This window comes from Rhea pennata, chromosome 1 (genome assembly GCF_028389875.1).
Source record: "Rhea pennata isolate bPtePen1 chromosome 1, bPtePen1.pri, whole genome shotgun sequence".
NCBI classification, from domain to species: Eukaryota; Metazoa; Chordata; class Aves; order Rheiformes; family Rheidae; genus Rhea; species Rhea pennata.
The window spans coordinates 14,971,658-14,986,413 of record NC_084663.1 but is presented as its reverse complement, the minus strand read 5'-3'; the positions used below and the strand labels follow the sequence as shown (position 1 = coordinate 14,986,413).

Sequence of the window (14,756 nt, the reverse complement as noted above, 5' to 3'; positions counted from 1 at the left end):
AAGGGAATTCTATTATTTTCTTTACTGTATGTCCATTTACTTGTCTATTTTACATCTGATGGCAGAGGGGTATCTTTCTTAGATTTGCTTGAATATTCTTTTCTTCGTGGGGCACGTTTTGATTATCTTTCTCCTACTCACACTGGGTAATGAAAAGGTTCTTTCATGTCTGTTCTCTGTTTACAGTTTATGCTGCAAACCCAAATAATGATTTTTTAAAAGCAGCCATTTTCCTTACTCTTTGTTGCTACTCATCATTGATTTTTTGAAAGAGGCATCCTTCTAAATACACTCTTCTTTTCAAATACTACAGGATCTCTGTACTACAAGATCGCTGAAGAATCTGTCTTCTGCTGCATGATTTCTCTTGACAAACATACCAAGTCCGAGTTTCACAACAGAGGGGGGGGGAGAGAGAGAGAGAGGGAGATAGAGAGGGAGAGAGAGAGGACAGCCTTCAATTTCCTGTAGCGGTAGCTTTGCTTTGTAAGTAAGTTGAGTATAAAATTAAGCTTCGGAATGACGGTGTAGCACTATTATTATTCCTCTGGGTAGTATGCATCACTAGATTTCGCTAGGTGGCATCTTAATCCTAGCAAATGTTAAGATACAGCACATGGCGTGTTAGCAAAATGTTAAGTAAAACCACCTTTAGCAAGTGAGTCCAGGCAAAGGAAGAAAAAAAACGGGGGGGGGGGGGGGGGGGGGGTTAAAAGGTGTAGACTGCACGACCACGTATGAAGAAGGAAAAGAAAAACAAACAAAACCCTGCGGCTGAAGTTGAAAAGAGGGTTATAAATGTTAAAATCAAGTCTGCGTCACTTGCTCTTCCCTTGAACTAATGCAAGCGTGGTAAAAGCTAGTAACTTGCTGAAAGCAATGATCTTCTGTTCTAGTGCAAGTATGATGAAATCCAGGCAAATAATAATGATTTGCTTACCTTCTCTGCACTAATTCAAGCAGGTACTGCACAATGACGTCCCAGTAACCTGCTTTACTACCGTTAGCTCTTTCTCCTGGTCTAATCTGTACGGAATTGTCCGCTATACTGATACCCCCCGCCAATTCTGACAGAATTGGACACCCCTCCCCCCCCCCCCCCCAAAAAAAAAAAAAAAAAAAAAAAAAAAAAAAAAAAAGAAAGAAAAAGAAAAAAAAGAAAAAAAAAAAGCCCGGTGTGTCAGTCACTAGGTCAGCTCGCACCCATTTACACACACCGGCACACTTCACTGCCTCATTCCCTTCCGCTCTCGCTACCGAGGCGCTTTGTGAGCACCACCCCCTCGCCGAGAGCCCGGCGCCTCTGTGGCCCGCAGGGGGAGGGGCGGCGCTGCGCGCGCCGCAACCGTTAACGGCCGGGCGCGAGGGTGCGGGGGGGGGGGGGGGAGGGCGCGCTCGGTCGCCTGGCAACGCGGGATGGCGGCGGCGGGCGAGCAGCGGGGCCGCGAGTACCTGGAGCGGCACCGCATCCCCGAGCTGCTCCACAGCCTCAGCGCGCTGCTGCTCTACCACCGGCCCGGTACGGGCGAGGCGGGGCGGCCATGCGGGTGCGGGCAAATAAGGGGGAGGGGGCAGGGACCTCCAGCCTGCGGGGCCGCTGGCCTCGGAGAAGCTGCTGTCAGGAGCCCCAAGGCTTTCGCTGCCCTCTCCCGAGGCGGAAGACTTTTTATTTATTTGTTATTCCGTCCCTCCTCTGTCAGGCTAGATAACAGCACTGCGAGGGACGGCGAAGCTGGCTGAACTGCCTCTGCTGCGACTCCTGGGGCAGTACATTACTTTTGCTTCCTTGCAGAAAGACCACGCGAGTTTCTGATCCAGGTACTGGAAAAAGTGCAGGCTGGAAAGCAAGGTGAGGGGGAGTATCCTTATCTTATGGATGAGTCGAACCTGACTGCCATGTTTGAGATGATGGACGTTGCAGGTCAAGGGTACATAACGTCAGTGCAGTACAAAGAAGGTTAGTCTCACTTGAATACTCTTTTTTTTTTTTTTTTTTTTTTTTTGCAAAGGAAAATTTTATTAAAATAGTTTTAGAACCATGCATTTTTTTTTAGAAAAAATATCAGCACATTTGACTACACAATCTGCAAGTTGAAAAGTTAAATTATGTGTTTACTACTAGCTTTTCCTTTAGAAGATCGAGGTGACTTTCAGTCTTTAAAGGCTTATACAGGAAATTCTGTTTTAACTTTAGCTCTTAAAACCTTGGGACTGTGCACAGAAGGCCTGCACTCTGAAGATGATGCAAATATCACACTGGACACATTCAAAGAAGAAGTGTGAGTTTAATTGAAAGGGTATTTTGTTGTTGCGTAACTGTTTATTTACAAAGCATATAATTAAAGGACTGACTGGTTTAACTTACCCACATTACTTTGCATTGCACAACTGAAAATGGTCAGTTACCGCTCCAACTTGATTGACTTGCAGTAACCTGAACATACTCTAAGACTCTGAAACTTGGCATTTTCCTCAACTGTCTCATTTTCAAGATCCTATTAAAGCAGACCAATCTGATTATCTTCCCCACAGATCAAAGACAGTTAACCCAGGTATCAGATGGCCTAAGTGGTCAGAATACTGATTTGGAAATATGAAACATTTAAGCTATGTTGGCTGCTCTGCCTGAAGTAGCGAAACAGGCTGAGTTTTAATAGTGTCTCATAGGCAAGGTATGTTTCAAGGAACAATTTTTTGATAACTAATTTCAATAAAAATTAGTGTCACCAAAAGATAACTGAACCTAGTTATTCTAATATCTAACCAGAACTTTTTTTTTTTTTTTCTGTCCTAGGACTAAAAAGATGCTGGAGAGCTGGGCTGTATATTAGTTTCAGCTGCGGATGTATACATGTATCTATTTACACCCACCCACAACATAGACATTTTCCTCAATCTTTTTTTCTGTTTCTTCATCCGTTGACAGCTGCTGTCCTCTCATTTTTAAGCAGTATCCTCTTTCTCATTTTTCCCACATTTAGCAATCAGACTTAAAGATAAACAAAAAAAAATGGTTACAAACTGTCTGAAAATTGCCATTCTTCTGTTACAAGACTATGTTATTTAAAAAGATGTTTTGGAGCTTCTGCAACAGGAGTGATGGATTCAGAGTGTAGCTTGTGGCAGTACTCTGTTACTTGTTGGCTTGTCCATCCACTGAATAAAGTTAACTCCAAGAGACAAGTTGTTTCTTAAGTTTTTTTTTTTAAAAGGAAAGACGACCAACTGCAGCGACCTATGAGAAATGTCTAAATTTGGAGAAAGATAGCACTTCCAACCAGAACATTTTCATTCATTCATTTCGAACTATTTTCATATTTACAACATAGAACTTACACAATTTCTGAATAGGCTCAATAATAAAGGTGGTCCTACTTAAAAAAAAAATCAAGATAGACTTTGGGACAGCCAAAAAGATAGTATGAAAAGTGACATACACCTTCATTTCATTCTGTGTCCTAGATATACACATTTTATATATGTCCATTAACTGATTTACAGATGTAATACCTGTATTTTTAACAGAATTGCACCAGTTCATATGAAATAGTTTCCCATGCTGTGTGCAGGTGTATTTGCATATACACATTCCTTCTGTATTCCTTACAAAGGAATAGTTTGACAACATGCAAGTAGTATTTTTTAGGGTTGCTTTTAACCTTAATTAGAAGAAGGCTATAGAAAATACCCCACTTCTGTGGGAGTAGAAGCCAAATCAGTAGCATCTTAAAATCATTTTATTTTAACTGTGTACAGAGGAAGGCACAAAACTAAGTTAAACCAATCTCTAAGCATGTATCAGGGAAAAGAAATCAGGAAGTATATTAAATGTAAACCATTTGCTTTACTTCTATTGGAAGTAAGTAATACAGAACTAAGTTACTGACCTTTTTTCACAAAAACCTTTATTTTCCTGTATTTGGCCAACTAGCTCTTAAATTCAGCAGAATCTCAACATCCTTTTGAGCTAATTTGAAAACCCCAAGTTCATTTAATGCTGCTGTTGCAGATGGGTGGTTTGTCTTTAATGTTACTTCATTTTCTGAGGCTGTCTGTAGCACATCCTTCAAAAGCAAAGCAGAGCCAATATTTAGGTTCAGGATAATACAGGCTTCTTTTATACTGCAAGAGAAAGGAAAGAAAAGGATTAATATGAGGAATAGCCATGAGATGTATTTAACAAATTTGCGTGCACAGTGATTAACAAAAATGTCTCCACAGACTTCTGAAAAGGATCAGAACTGCTGAACTGAAAAGTACTGTTTGGATGAAGATAAACAGTGTAGTTATTCTTACTATTTAAGTGTTTTCTATTACATATACATAGTTCAAAAGCATCAATATTTTGCTTCCTAGTGCTTGGCATGGCTTTTGCTTCTTATTTTTTTCATTAATACTAAAAATTTACCACTTAAGCTGTCTAGCCTTCTTTAACTACAATTTTATGTAAGACAATTACAAATTGCTTCTTATTTGGTATACTTTAAGAGCACAGTTTAACAGACAATTGCTAAAGTCTGAACATCTTCCCTCATTAATATCATTAAATAGCAAAAAGAATGATAGTCTGCCTCTGTCACACTGTTTCTAGTCTCTAAATATGATAGTCATTTACCCAGTCAAACATTAGTTCTTACTATTCCTTTCTACACTTATGCTGTCTTAGGCTGGGAATAACATATGTATCAATTACCTTTGTGAATGGAAATGCTCAAGTAATCTTAAAACCAGAAAATGCTACTTAAATATTCCAATTTAAAATGCCAATATATCATTTGTGTCTTCCAAGTGTTCAAAACTGAAAGCATACTGAGGCAGAATTCTTAAACCAATCAGCCTAAGGATTTAGCACTGGACTGTTTGGAGGTCTCTCAACTACTTAAAAATATTGACCACGAAGATAGCAGCTTCTTATCAGTGAAAGCAACTAGGCTGCTACACAAGACAATTCTGAGCAGGAACATAATTTAAAGCAGCCTTTCTTTTAATGACAAGAAAATTGATTGTCCTGTACCATAACTAAGTCTTTGAGTACTTTCTCTGACCCCAGTTGTGAAATATAAGCAACAGACTTCCAAAAATTCAATTATCTGTGTGCAGCAGACATCTTGACTATGTAAAACACTCGAGAACACATGCCACTGTCAACTTCTGCTTGAGTATATACAGCAGAATCAAGATTTATGTAGTTTTAAGTATTAGAAGCAGAGATGATCCAAACATTTTAAGCAGTTCTCCTACAGACAAAACTAACTGTGAAAAAAACTTGTGAAATGTAAAGCATAACTACCTATCTATCTATAGATAAACAGACCTACATAGATAGGTATATATAGATAGATACCTCCATCCATTCACTTTTGAAATATTAATACATCGGAAGTTCGCCTACTTACTGTTTGAAATAGTTTTCTGGTCTTTTGCAGTAGTGTGAAAATAAAGGGAACAGATTTCTACTCATGTCAAACTGGAGTTGTGCTGCTCCTCCTTCGTTGAAATGATTTGCCAGAATTATCTGCATACACAAAGAGGTGCACCTTGTGTTTAGGCTAGTTGCTAACACCTACATTGTCCTGTATAGACCAAATTTTGCGGACACCTACCTCCTGATATATGAATACATCCACCTTCTCTGCAAGCATTTGCCAGAAAATTTTAAACAATGAGTGACAGAGCTGCTGTTCTAGTTGTAGCAGGCGGTCTCTTAAGGTCAACAACATCGGGCAAGCTGTGCTTGATAAAGACATTACTGCTTGCTCTGCCTGGGATGGTAAAGATAGCCATCTAAAGGAAGCGATCACATTGAAGTCATTATAATGAAGTTATTCATATGAAAACAAGTGAATTGAAAATTATCCTTTTAAAAAACACTTAGTCGTTTACAGTGTTGCAGAGAGATCTTTCACATTTCAAATATATAATCATAGTCTAATCTCTAAGTTTCATTTAAAGTGTTAAGCTATTTTGTTAAAAAGTCTCTGAATATATCATACAAAAACAAGAACCCCATGAATCAGCTAATCTATAAAATCACTGAGCTGCTGTCTTCATTTAATGAAGTATTTTACCAATTCTACTAAGCAAACATTCAAGAAGCCTTTGTATCCCTGAAGATAAAAGCAACCATTACAAGTCCTTTCATATTTGCTCTTTAATACTCCTTCCAAGAATATAATTCTTGGAAGAATATAATCCAAAAAAAAGTAAGCCAGGATTCTTCCTAAGGTTTTTAAAATGATGTGCTCACTTATTGCAGGACTAATTTAGAAAACGTAAATCAACATTAAAATGGTTTTGAAGGAAATGAAGAGAATTTTCCAAACTTTACTACCATTAGCCATTTCTATTCAGTAAACTAGTATTTCCTATTTTTGCCTTTATTTCTCTCAGTTTTTTCAACAGAAAATAATACTGTAATAGAGGACAGTAAACAAAAAGAATCACCTCTCTTTTTTGTACAGCTTTGCAGCCTCTTTGACCTCTCTGAAGACATGATCTACCTGACGAGTCAACATATCATGTTTCAGACGTTCTAGGAGGTTAATCATTTCATCAAAGACAGAACTCTCCATCGATGCCAGCTGCCCTAGCTGTAGTTTACTGACAGTATTATTTTCTGCACGAACCTCTAGTTCAGCCTGCTGCAACTGCAAGAAGAACTACAAAACAAAATCAGACATAAATATGACCAAAACCAATTCTATCATTTACATTTCGGACCCGTACTTTAACAGGTAGGGTTCTAAAAGACATTCTCCTGGCACATTCATAAGCTTAAAATTTTAAGATTAAAAAAGAAAAACTTCTTTTTTTTTCTGTAGCCCTAATATAGTAAAAATAAAACTGTGTTTTCATAGTAGTGGAACTGGTATGGTTTTCAAATACCGCAGCAGATAGGTAATGAGAATAGATTTAGAGAAATAGTGGAAAACATTTTATAAGATTTCCAGTGAAATGCTTTAAAAGGTCAAATATGTTTTTTTTCTATGTTTATTTACAAAAATAAGCTAGAATCTTTAGGGCTTTTTTAGAAATAAGATTTCATTAAATAACAGATTTGCTGGGCTGGCTAAGAAAATGGATCAAGTGTAATGTGACACAACAGTAACAGTAAGAAGTTGCTGATTTGGGTTTTAAGCAGATCAAGAAGCTGTATTTGGATGTAGCTATACAACATGAATGAACATGTCTTAGAATCACAGAATGGTTGAGGTTGGAAGGGACCTCTGGAGATCATCTAGCCCAACTCCCCTGCTCAGCAGGGTCACCTAGAGCATGTTAGAAAGGATCGCGTCCAGGCGGGTTTTGAGTATCTCCAGAGAAGGAGACTCCACAACCTCTCTGGGCAACCTAAAAAGTCAAGATTATCCTCTGCTTGATCGACAGTTTCTGTGAAGACAGAAAGAATTTGGAGGCAGACTATTTCATATACAGTAACTATTTCCATTATTTATAACTAGTTCTATTTTTTCCCATGATTAATTCTACTTAATACAGTTAGCTGAACACTGCTAAAAACAGAACAAAAACATGAAACATAAAACACTGCTACTCCATTTGGAAGCAAAATAATTACTTACTACATTGTCAGCCCAGTCTGCCAACACTGTTGCTATGTAGTTAACAGCATTAAGGATTGCACAGTATCGAAAGCCTAAAGAAGCTCTTGTCTCTTCCTTCATTACTTGAGTTAAGCGTATCCTGAAGTCATCAACTAATTCCTTCTGCAACCCCAGAAACTGCAGTTTTCTGGAAGCTGTTGGAAGATTCTTATACCTGTCTGGAAAGACAGCAGTAAGTAGCTTTATGTTTTCCAACACATAAAAAGCTGAATTCTAGTAATGTTATGGCTGTCTTACTACACAATTTTACTTTTATGAAGTAAATAATATAATATTTACTTCATAACGTCATATACGTCATATAATATTTAACTTTCAAATAGTTAGGGAAACCACTCATTGCAAAATCTAAACATGTAAATAAACATACTTGTTTTTTCACTCATGATTCTGCTAGCATATTGTATTCTAACATATATATGTGTGTATATATATTTGTGTGCGCGTGCGTGTGGTAGGTAGTTTGTTTTTTGTTTTTTTTTCAGAAGTAGTATGTTACTATACCACACCTGTCCAGCAACACAACATGGCCCCCTAAAGCCTCCCACACAGTAAGATAAAGTCATTGAACATGAAAGTAAGAATGTCTCCTGAATACTTGCTCTTTTGTTCTTTTCTGCAAAATCAAGTTACTTAATAGCTTCTAAGGTGTCAAGGAATCTAAAGTAATGGTATGATTTTTCTTTTATTACTAAATCATACTTTCTCAAGTATTAAGAAGTTTCAGCATAGTAAATATCAAATGTACACTTTTAAATTAGGATTTTGTTAGCATAGTACCTAATACAAGAATATTCTTGCTTGAAGTTAAGTCCAAAATACAATATGAATAGGAAAACTTTTGTAAAATTGCAAACATCACAACTTTGCATTTTTTTATTTGGTGAACATTGCTGGAAAAAAATATACATTTAGTAAACAATGAATCTATTAAGTTACAGTTTTTCTATTATTCATTTTAAACAAGATGAATGTCTATAGCTTATTACCTGTTATAACTAACAACAGAGTCATAAAAGTTTCAGCACAGTCTGGGACTTTCATTTCATCTACATCAGTGATATCTTTATATTGTGATATCCATGCAGCCTCAGATGAAAGCATAGAGTCCATTTTCTGAAGAGCAACTGAGAGGCACAATATTATAAATTGTTTAAATGTTGAATAAATAATTTCCTAACAAAAACCTCTCTAAAATACATTAGCATTCCTAAGAATATAAAAAAGAAAAGATAATCTTAATTATCTCTAATTAAAGATAAAAATTTAATTTTCAGAGTGTGAAAACAACTGATACCTGACTTTGTACACAATCAAATCATCTCTGCATTTATAGTTCTGTTAAGAACCATATCAGAGCTGAGTTTTCTCTATAGTTGGCTTGCTCCTTTACAGAATATTTCCTCTTCATTTCTCATAAGTTAATACCCTTTCTAATTCAATCTAAACGCCATCATTCTTCTGCAGACACAAATATATTGCTGTCTTAAAAGAAAGTCTACTGAATTCCATACAGTTGAGGGGCAATAGTGCTTCCGTAATTTAAAAGACTATCAGAGACAAAGCAATTTTTATGTTCTAGAATTATTTTATCTAAAGAGCTTTATGTAGTAACCTTGTCCAAGTGACTTACCCTATTTAAGGGGGCCATTTGTGTAAGTATACATTACATAATCAGAAAGAAAATATGTATAAAGGCCAACAAAATCCGCTGCAAGTCTTACATTTTTTTTCCACCGTTAGCCACCTTTGGAAGCAGGACTCTTCTGAGAGAATATGCATGCAACTGGGAAAGCTGCTGATATAACCATGAACATTGTATAACTCTCTCTCAAATAGAAGTACCTCATCCACAAGGTGACAAAATAGAGTATCATCATATAAAAGGCATGGAATATCAGTAGCCAACTTCTCCAAAATCAGCATTACTAGACCACGAGAAAATTCAAGCTTTCAAAAAGAGAAAAAAAATAAAGGTCAGAGATAAGTAATTATTAACATGTAGATAGCTTTAAAATTGTTACTAGAGTGAGTTAAGTCTCACCACTTATTGAGTGAAATCAGTAAAATGGGCTTGCTCCCATCTCTATTGGAAGTCGTCAAATATATGATACAGATTAAACCACAGAACTGCTTACCCCAGCGTTTACTGAAGATCCTGCCTTCTCCAATATGGGCTGGATTTTGTCATCAAGGAACTGTGCATGATTTCCAATCCACATAAGCACTTGTGTTAAATACCACTCGGGCTTGTTAAAAAAGATTAATAATAATAAATATTAAACACATCCAAACAACATTTATCCAAGTGTTGTATCTATTCACTCATGTAATATGTTACCTATCATTAAACAATAAATGAAATGCGTGCTCTACAATGGAAATATTTAGCCAAGATTGTCAATGCAAGCATACAGACTTGTGTTACTAAAGCGTTATAAAACAGCTCTCAAATTCACTTGCAGATGCAATACAGCAACATTAAGTGTTTTACTTGTAAGAAGCCTGCCAAAATGGTAATTCTCAAACGAAAATAATCTTTGATGATACTTCACTAAAAAAAAAAAATCAGATTCCAACAGGTAAACTGAACATCTCATTTTATGTCAAATGAAAAAGTGCTATCTTGATGATTGTCCACACTTGCAGTTTTGAAGAATCTTAATTTGAGGCAAAAAAAAGTGTTAAATAATGTAATTTAAATACAGTAATATATCTGCTGCTAAAACCAAAATTAAAAACAATCAAGTATATCTCCCATACCTTGTTTAAAACATTGGTTTGTTTATTTCCAGTGAAATGATACTTGAATCTTTTCTGAAGAGGATTCAGCATGATCTGTATTGGAAGGATAACAGGAGGTGATGGAGGTAGAGAGTACTTTTCTGGTAATTGTTTAGGTTTGGTTAGTAGTTCATCTCTAAGTTTGATGGTCAAGGATAAAACATTTTATTAATAGACCAAGCAAGCGTGGAATTCTCCCAACATCATAATTTCAATAAAATGGTTTATAAAAATGAACATTTCTTAGTTCTACCTAGATGACTTAAGGCACTATTATATAAGCTATGATATCCTCAGAGCATGAAAAATACTCAAAATATTTCAATTTTATATAATACTTAATATAACTCAGGCTGCTAAGGATTAGTTATTCAGTAGTCAATAAATCACTGAAGTTGGTTTAAGAAACCAATTATAATTTGGGAGGGGACGATGGGGGGAGCACCAACAACAGACGCAAATAGAATATGCAAAACACATGCACATTGCATATTCTTCTTACAGAAGGACCAAAAACTCATGGGATTAATAAATGCAATACATGATTTCTCACTTTCAAGAACTGGTTTAAGTGACCCAAACTGACAAATGAAAATTGTTATTAATGCAGGGTTACGTAGACTGACTGTGCTTCTTCCTAGTGCAGGATAAAAAAAAAACAAAAACAAAAAAAAAAAACTCTCCAGTGAAAACTGTTTAGATGTGCTTTATTTAATTTACAAACAAAAGGAACAGGACGAGCAATGGAGCTTTTTGAAAATCTTTTTGTGGCCTCCCATTTTTGTAAAGTCTCCTTCCAAGATATGTATCTCTAGCTAGCTCTCTACTCCTCCTAGGATGGAACATCTCAAAGGGACTAAGGCTGATTTCAAGGCTGCTTACTGTTTCACAATATAGAGTAGATACCAGGTCTATACAGAGCCCTTATATCCTATTATGCTCTGCTTAATGCCTATGAAAGGAAAAGCATTTAGCTATGCCTCGTAGAGAATGTATCATCATTTTTATTAGCAAAGGTAATGCTGTCAAAGTGTGTAAGGCCTGATCATCATGACACCTGAACTGTCAGCTACCATGAGATCACTGGATCTGGTGACTCGGACTTGTAGTATTGCTATTGCCATAAGGAATAGTTTCCCGTATTGAATACAAGTTTTAAGTTCTAGCCTGACAAATGACACTTTCTATGTAAAAAGTATATTCTAATGTTAACACAAAGTAATGTAATTTCAATTTCTATTCTGCCTTCAGAGAGAATAAAATTGTAAACAATTTTGCTTTAGAATGTGCACCCTTGACATGTATATTTTACTAAGGATAATAAAACTATTCAAAAGGATACGAGGTTTGCAATTTTAGAAGTTGACAAAACAACATCTCCAAATTATTGTACGTATCAGGAGCGCTGGCTGGTGCAGCAAGGCCAAATGCCTGAGACTGTGGTGGCCCCACAAATGGCCAACGAAGCTGGGTTAACACCTCTTGAAAGTCACTGCAACACAAAATGTGCATTTTAACATCAGTTTATGGTACAACACAAAGATGATACAATGATGATACACTGCTTACCTTGACAACTTGTCCTTAAGAATTTTATGCCAGAATTTAACAGTGGATCTCATAAAAGAAAGAAGATGAGAACAAGATGACTCCTGAAGTTTAATATCCAGTTCTGCCATGAATGCTAAAGTAGTGGCTGCCTCAGGAACATTGTTGGTCATCAGGTACTGCTGAATGTTATCGCTGTGAAATAAAATTGAGGCTCAAAATTCATTAAAGGTTACACACAAAAATATCATCCATATTTTGAGAAATAAAGACAAAACTTGCTTAATCTAAAGTATTTTAATAATAAACTAAGTTACTGCTCTGAACACACATACACAATACCCACACATTATCAATGGACCCAGCTCCTTAACTGAATCTTCCTAGGAAGTATGAGTCTGTCACAGAAAACCAAAACTACTGAGGAAAAGGAGTGGAAGATGAGAAAAGGAGGAAGGTCTCAAACTCTTTTAAGCACTGCTTCTTGAAATAGTCATTTTAAAGAACTGTTTTTCCTTTCACTTCCAAGAACAGCACTTGAAGTAAATTTCACAAAGCAGCAGATCTGCCTTATCATCTCTATAGTTTTTGTGCATAACTGATGTTTGTCTATATAAAATTTGATCCAACAATACTTTTTAATTTCTGAAATTCTTTGCGTGCACTACAAAAACTCTCCACTGAAAGAGGCTATGAATGAATTCATATAACACTGTATCAACACATAAGTTGACAGAAATCAGACCAATAATCTCAAATTCTCACTAGTAAATGAATTAACAAATTGCATCCATTCCAGCGTTTATCAGCTTTTTTTCTATCAAAATTGAATATTTAACATTGAAGCCTTGCAAAAGTGCAGCAGTACCAGTAAGAGTTTTTTTTAAGGTTTTTCAATTTTACCTTAACTCTTCGATTTGTGCAATCCATTTCAGGTAAGACAGATGTCGTTCAATCTCTTCTACTTGACTAATTAGTACATCAAGATCTTCCATCCAAGGCTGAGCTTTCAGTAAGTGGTTACTGATTGAAGCTGATAGAAGGCTTTCTTCCTCCAAAAGCCGACTAAGAGACTTTTTAGAATCTTCTGCATTCTTTAAAGCATTCTGAATTCTTCTAGGGACTTCTGATGAAACTGTAAGTACCTATAAATACAGAAAACTATTAAGCTTGAAGTGATGTATAACTACTGCACTACACAGAAATATCATATGGGACATTAATATAATTGCCCCAATTTAAATATACTTGATCAGTCATTCAGCATATTTAGCATTTCCATGAAAATCCAAAAAAGACACTTACCTGTTCTTCTAACTGCCTTTTATTTTCAGATAGCTCATCAATAAGGTTGTCTAGCTTCCTCAGAGAATCAAAGTCACTTCCAACTTCTCTTTCCACAAATTCAGAAACATAGTATGGGATATCACAGTGATCTGGATCTCTAGTGACTTCTTTCTTTCTAACATTACTAGTTGCCATGTTTTCTTTATCTGCAATACTGATCATATGATTTCTAGTTAGTCACAACTAAGACAGTACTACCAACTGTTGATCTGCTCAGGATACAAAATTCTGTAAGGACAGTTCAATTTAAACTGAAGTTTAAATAAGGTCTTAATAAGATATTCAATATTGCTTTAAGTGAGGCAATTTGCTTGGATAAGGTTTAGCAGAGATACAACGAAACACACTCCATTATTGATTTATCGCATATTAATTAGTAAAGTGAAATCGATCCACTACTTGAAGGAACAGCTGCCCCAAAACCGAGTTTCATTAAAAGTACTTAAGTATGCTTGCTTCTAGCACAGAAATTAAGAAAAAATACTAGAACAAGCGTGTATTTTTATTAAGCATGAGGAAAAAAAAAAAAGCAGCCTACTTACCTTTTCATGCAGTTTAGGATGTTCCAGAAATATCAAATGATGAGATGACCCATGACTAGGAAAATATCCAGTTAGGTCTTGTAGAATAAGCACACGATTTGCAAAGTTAGTACATCAGTGAACTATCAATAATAACAGTAATAATAAAAGAGTATAACAGCAGAAGAGGCATGTACTGGTCAGTGCATTTGGCAGCATCCAGAAAAAATAAAAGTCCTGAAATTGAGAGGATGTTTATGCACAGTGAAAGGGGGGGGGGAAGCAACAATGACTAGTTGGCTTTATTACAATTCAGTTTTTTAATTCCACTTTCAAAACACTGCTTGTGTCATTCATACACCTGTGTTTTATCCGTTTAATTAAATGAAAAAGTGTATTAAACGGAAAACAGAAGAGTGAGAAAAGGGTGCAAGCGATGAGTCGCAGTTGGGAGAGCACTAAGGAGCACCAGGAAGAGCAAACGAGCAGACTGCGTAGCTGGGAAGCAGCGAGTCCGGAACGGAGGCGGGCCCTGAGGAGGAGGAAAGCGGCGCTGCCTGCCGGAGAGGGCGGCGGTCAACGCCTGCAGGCGGCCTGCAGACACGGCAGCGAGCAACGCGCCGAGCCTGCTGGCCACAGCCACACTCGGAGAAGCCTTCCGAGAGGCTGCGGGCCCGCACGCCTCCGCGAGGCCCTCCCCGCCCCGCCGCCCTTCAACGCGCCGGGGCGCGCAGCGCCGCAGCTGCCGCGCCGGGCCCGCGCCGAGGCCGCGCCTGCCCCCGCCGCCGCTCACCTGCCGCTCGCGCGCGCGCGGCCCCGCCCCGCCACCTCAGCAGCCGGAACACGCCAGCGGCGGCCGCCGCCGCGCCGCGTCACGTGCCCACAGCGCCGCACCGGGCCCCAGGCGCATGCGCCTCGCCCGCCTCCGGTGGCG

At 37.4% G+C, this 14,756-nt stretch overlaps 2 protein-coding genes across 4 annotated transcripts; one reads left to right on the top strand and one right to left on the bottom strand.

The window, feature by feature from the left end:
- Positions 1-1,416: 1,416 nt before the first annotated feature.
- Positions 1,417-3,169, top strand: EFCAB10 (EF-hand calcium binding domain 10). Its single transcript, XM_062581199.1, has 4 exons — positions 1,417-1,519; positions 1,793-1,957; positions 2,195-2,279; positions 2,795-3,169. The coding sequence occupies exons 1-4, from the start codon at positions 1,417-1,419 to the stop codon at positions 2,829-2,831; spliced, it is 390 nt and encodes a 129-aa protein (XP_062437183.1). The 3' UTR covers positions 2,832-3,169.
- RINT1 (RAD50 interactor 1) lies at positions 2,266-14,706 on the bottom strand. 3 transcript variants are annotated; one of them, XM_062582165.1, is made up of 15 exons: positions 14,616-14,706; positions 13,844-13,920; positions 13,260-13,455; positions 12,858-13,099; positions 11,976-12,149; positions 11,749-11,898; positions 10,386-10,542; positions 9,761-9,871; positions 9,347-9,572; positions 8,612-8,749; positions 7,581-7,780; positions 6,445-6,659; positions 5,604-5,784; positions 5,397-5,515; positions 2,266-4,122 (listed from the first exon to the last, which is right to left on the bottom strand). In XM_062582165.1, the coding sequence occupies exons 2-15, from the start codon at positions 13,849-13,851 to the stop codon at positions 3,906-3,908; spliced, it is 2,334 nt and encodes a 777-aa protein (XP_062438149.1). In that variant the 5' UTR covers positions 13,852-13,920; positions 14,616-14,706; the 3' UTR covers positions 2,266-3,905. The 3 variants fall into 3 exon arrangements, with proteins under 3 accessions (XP_062438149.1, XP_062438158.1, XP_062438139.1); XM_062582174.1 differs by having other exon boundaries at positions 13,844-13,898; positions 14,616-14,693; XM_062582155.1 differs by having other exon boundaries at positions 13,844-14,059; positions 14,616-14,687.
- Between the last annotated feature and the right edge of the window lie 50 nt (positions 14,707-14,756).